The following is a 5,000-nucleotide window of genomic DNA, read 5'->3' on the forward strand; positions in this document are numbered from 1 at the left end:
TTAATCCCCCGCGGCTGCGCTCCGCGTCTGCGCTCCGCGTCTGCGCCGCCTGCGTCAGGGCCGCTGCTTGGTTTCCTCCGGGGGCTGCGACGTAGATTGCATCTGGGCAAAAGTAAATAGATTGAAGCCGATTCTTCGGCAGACACGCAGTGATGAAGGGCTGAACGGCTCTGTGCCTTTCTAAAGGTGACTTTTAAAGTAGCATTTCAACAAGTGTTTATTAAGGAAATGTATTATTTACTTTTTGTTAGAAGGTTTGATTATTGTCTTCTTGTCATATTTGTGTTGTCAATTTTAATGTATGACTAATATATTATTTTATTATTCCATTAGATATGCAAAAAAAACATTTGTAATATTAATATTCATATTTAAATTACAAAAGTAAAAATGTTTTATTGTTTTATTAAATATATATATAAAAATTAATATTTAATAAATATTAATATTAATATTTAATTACAATTTAGATTACAAAAAATATTTTAAAAGTAAATTATATTTATATTTTTGCAGATGCTTTTCTCTGAGTCAGTTTGTGCATTTTTTCTACAATAACATTAAAAGTCACTGTCAGCTATTAATAAAAATGACCATTTGAATGCGTTTTAATAAACCTGCCGATAGATATCTTGTCATTAACTCACCTGCTTCACCAGAGAAATCAATCTTTTATTCCCTTTAATGGCCTGCAATCATTGAACTATTAATCGTTGGTATGGTGAAGTGTTTGAATGTGTGCAGATGCTTTGGCTGTAATGTATTATAATAATTTGACAGGCGGGTTGTCGGGAGAGCTTCCCATATGCTTCCTGCGCTTGATAAGAAAGGAAAACACTCTTGCTCTTAAAGCAGAACCGCTTCAGGAAGACCGAGCGCTCTATGGGCTTTGTGATTTAAGGCAGAGGTCAATCCTGGGCTTTACAAAGTGAGGAAGCCCCTCCACCCCGCATTAACTCGGAGCTTGAAGTGAGAGGGATGCATGCGTGTTTCTGCACAAACAGGTTTCTCAAATGATTGTTTTCCCAATATTAGGCACTATCAGGTCATTTCTGATTAACATGCAGCAGGTCAGTTCATGGTTTTAACTAATAGGTAAAGTGTTGCCTCTAAATATTAATATACAAATTAAAATAAATTATATATATATATATATATATATATATATATATATATATATATATATTTATTTATTTATTTATTTATTTTTTCAATATTTAACATTTTATTTAATTGCTTCAAATTGTAATTTAATAAAATGCAACAATTAAATCATTCTCAAAAAAGAATTAGCCACAATCAAATCAAATATTATAAAAATAATACAAGTGATTTAATGTGATGTAACAACATTAAATATGCTTAATAAAATAAATCGACATTAACCTGGACACGCAGTCATTTCTTTATGAATTATAAGAGATGTAAGTGTTTTATTAAAGCTGTCTGGGTCCGGGATTTTAGATTCTTGGTTCTTGGGAATGAAGTTATTTATTGATAAGCTCTATTTGGGACCTGTTTGGTTGAAGTGACCTAATGCTGCACAGAGCCGCCTGAAGAAGGCTGAAGAAGGCTGGACCCGTAGGTTGTGATGTTGATCAGGTCTGCGGCGTCCCACTGACCCGGAGCTTCAGTCCATCTGCATTCTTGCACTTTGAACCATAAACATCCTCCTTTCAAAGAGCTTGGCAGGAAGTTTCTGAGTTTCTCCTTAAATGTGCTGTAGTCTATTGAAAATACGAGCCTGCTGGAACACTTCGGCATCTAATAGAATAGAAGTGTGTGTGTGTGTGTGTGTGTGTGTGTGTGTTTAAAACGTGAGGCCTGCTACTTCTTTATTGGTTTAGGGTTTCTATAAAACGTCCTGATTAGCTCCACGTACACTGGGCCTGATACTCATTGTTAGTGCGTGTTTGGGTTTTGATCTGGCGCGCGCAAATCTTCACTTTGGCGTGCATTTAATACGTAACGCGCGTGATTCGTGTTGCGAGGTGAACGTGCGTCACGTGTACTCAAACGCCGCGTGTTATATGCACGCCGAAAAAATTCGTATCATATACACGCGAAAACCGCGCCTAAGCATCAACATCGCGATTCTCTTTTATCTGGCGTACTATCCAATTATTTTTTGTAAGACTGGGCCAGCGTTTAGGCACACGTGTGTCCGTGAAGCAAGCGCATCAGTATAACAGAAACCGAGTTTTTGTCGATGAAGCTGTTCGTGAAAGAGGCGACAGATCGACGGCGCGCTTTCCAGTAAAACACCGAACAAGCGCGCGCTCTCTGTTCAGATTCAGAGGCGTGAAGGAGCGGAGAGATGCCGCTGACACACACACACACACACACACACACACACACACACACACACAGCTGTCACACCTGAGACACAGGGTCACACGGCTGCATGAATACACCACACTTTCAGATCCATATCTGCACCTATTCTTTAAAAATAAACACGTTCACGCATTAAATAGTCACTTGAACAACAAAGGGCTTTTTAAAATAAATATTTGATACATTTACATGCAATATTTATAGAATATACTGTATCGTTTTCATTTATAATTTAGTTGCGTTTATTTTCGATATTTAGCCTATATTAACTTCTATTTATTTATTCTATTTATTTTTCTTATTAAAGAATGGGATTGGAGATATTTTTTATTTATATATATAAATTATTTTATATATAAATTATTTTATATATATAAATTATTTTATATATATATATATATATATATATATATATATATATATATATATAAATTATTTTATATATATAATGACAAGAAAAATATATGCAGTTTAACAATAACAAATAAAGCTAGAATAAGGCTTAACAATTGCTCAAATATGGTGCTAATAAACTAATAATAATATTAACTTCTATTTATTTATTCTATTTATTTATCTTATTAAAGAATGGGATTGGAGATACTATATATATATATATATATATATATATATATATATATATATATATATATATATATATAATGACGAGAAAAATATTGTATATGCAGTTTAACAATAACAAATAAAGTTAGAATAAGGCTTAACAATTGTTCAAATATGGTGCTAATAAACTAATAAAACTATATAATGTATAATAATATAACCAATATATAATAGACATTTATAACCAAGATATAAACAAAAAATAGGCTATGTATAATGTTGATATCTGGTTATATTCATCGAGGAAGGTTCATTCTTGTTCACGGAAAAGAGGTCCGCGTGATAATAAAGAGGCTGTTTTGACGACGCGTGCGATATAGATATAACGCGTAAATATGTCTATTCAGTGATAAAGGTGGAGAACTCGCCGGCTGGTTTGTGAAGCGATGAGAGAGTCGTGACGAAAGCGGAATATGATGATGGTGATGATGATGATGATGAGGAGCCCAGCACGAGTCGAGTCTGACGACAGCAGAGTTTCGCCTTTCACTCGAGGAAAAAAAAAAAAAAAGTCGCAGGATCCTCGAGAAGAGCCTCGGAGTTTAAACGACGCCGAGCCCTCGAGTCCGTCACAGCCGCCGCGAGCGTCCCCAAAGCAGGAGCTGGATTTATTTCCTTCGAAAGTCCCGAGACTCAGGGATCCGCGGTGACCCGATGCGCGCACCGAACATCCAGAGCTAAAAGCAGGTACAAAATAAGAGTGCGTTTCGGTTTAGCGTGCTGTGCACACGCCTTGAACGGACTTGAGAGGCGTTTATGTGACGCGGAATCGGGACGTTTAGGGGTGCGGGGTGGCTTAAGTGCGTACGGAACGAATGCAAGAGACGGAGTGTTATATGCACGTCAAACACGTGCGTGTCGTATGCACGCCAAAGTCGGTTTCGGCGTATAAATGGCGCGTGAAATAGTACTTTAACGGGCCCGCGCAGCCTTTGTTTTGATGTGTTGTTTGCTTGTGTTTTTCAAGTGATGGCATCTTACCATAGCTTGGACGATGACGCAATGGCTTTGATGGTCCACGACACGAACGCGGTGAAGAAAGAAGAGGAGTTCGCGAAGGACGCGCCGCTCCAAGAGCCGGCTTCCGAGAAGGCGGACGCGTCTCAGAAGCCGCCTTACTCCTACGTGGCTCTGATCGCCATGGCCATCCGGGAAAGCGCGGAGAAGCGGCTGACCCTGTCCGGGATCTACCAGTACATCATCACCAAGTTCCCGTTCTACGAGAAGAACAAGAAGGGGTGGCAGAACAGCATCCGACACAACCTGAGTCTCAACGAGTGCTTCATCAAAGTTCCGCGCGAAGGCGGAGGGGAGCGAAAGGGCAACTACTGGACTCTGGATCCGGCCTGCGAGGACATGTTCGAGAAGGGCAACTACCGGCGGCGGAGGCGCATGAAGCGTCCCTTCAGGCCGCCGGCGGCTCACTTCCAGCCGGGCAAGGCTCTCTTCGGCGGGGAGGGATACGGAAGCTTCCTCCCCGCGCCCAAGTACCTCCAATCCGGCTTCATGAACAACAGCTGGCCGCTCGCGCAACCGGCGCCGCCGATGAGTTACGCGTCTTGCCAGATGGCCAACGGCAACATGGGTGCCATGAAAGGACTGTCGGGTCCGTCGTACAACCCCTACAGTCGAATGCAAGCCATGGGGCTGCCGAACATGATGAACTCGTACGGCGGGATGGGGCACCACCAGCACCAGGCCTCGCCGGCGGCGCAGCAGCCTTCGCCGGTTCCGTCCAACTCCGCGGCCGCCCTGCAGTTCACCTGCTCCCGCCAGCCGCCGGAGCTCTACTCGTACTGGGACCACGAGGTCAAAAACTCGTCGTTGCATTCGCGGATTGACATTTGAACGGCGAGAGCGCGCGCGGAGGGTTCGCGCATCGGGCAAACAGGGTAACGTTGTGTTGCTGAAGAACGAACGCGTATCTGAACAGACCTCGGCCCCCGTAGATGTTCTGGACTGCGTGGATAATTTTGTTCTTTTTTATTCTAAATCAGTAGTTTGTGATGCGATCGCGACACGACAGACGTGCCCTGATC

General features: G+C 41.5%; 1 protein-coding gene across 1 annotated transcript in view; it reads left to right on the forward strand.

Moving 5' to 3' along the window:
* The first annotated feature begins 3,409 nt into the window (after positions 1-3,409).
* foxl2b (forkhead box L2b) overlaps positions 3,410-5,000 on the forward strand; it is a 1,709-nt gene continuing 118 nt past the window's right edge. Inside the window, exons 1-2 of the mRNA XM_043223690.1 lie at positions 3,410-3,648; positions 3,929-5,000. The exon at positions 3,929-5,000 is cut by the window's right edge and continues 118 nt beyond it. Coding sequence (XP_043079625.1) covers positions 3,931-4,809 — 879 coding nt within the window. The 5' untranslated portion in view covers positions 3,410-3,648; positions 3,929-3,930 and the 3' untranslated portion in view covers positions 4,810-5,000. The remainder of the gene's footprint in view (positions 3,649-3,928) is intronic.

Source organism: Puntigrus tetrazona, chromosome 2, assembly GCF_018831695.1.
Source record: "Puntigrus tetrazona isolate hp1 chromosome 2, ASM1883169v1, whole genome shotgun sequence".
Classification (NCBI taxonomy): Eukaryota; Metazoa; Chordata; class Actinopteri; order Cypriniformes; family Cyprinidae; genus Puntigrus; species Puntigrus tetrazona.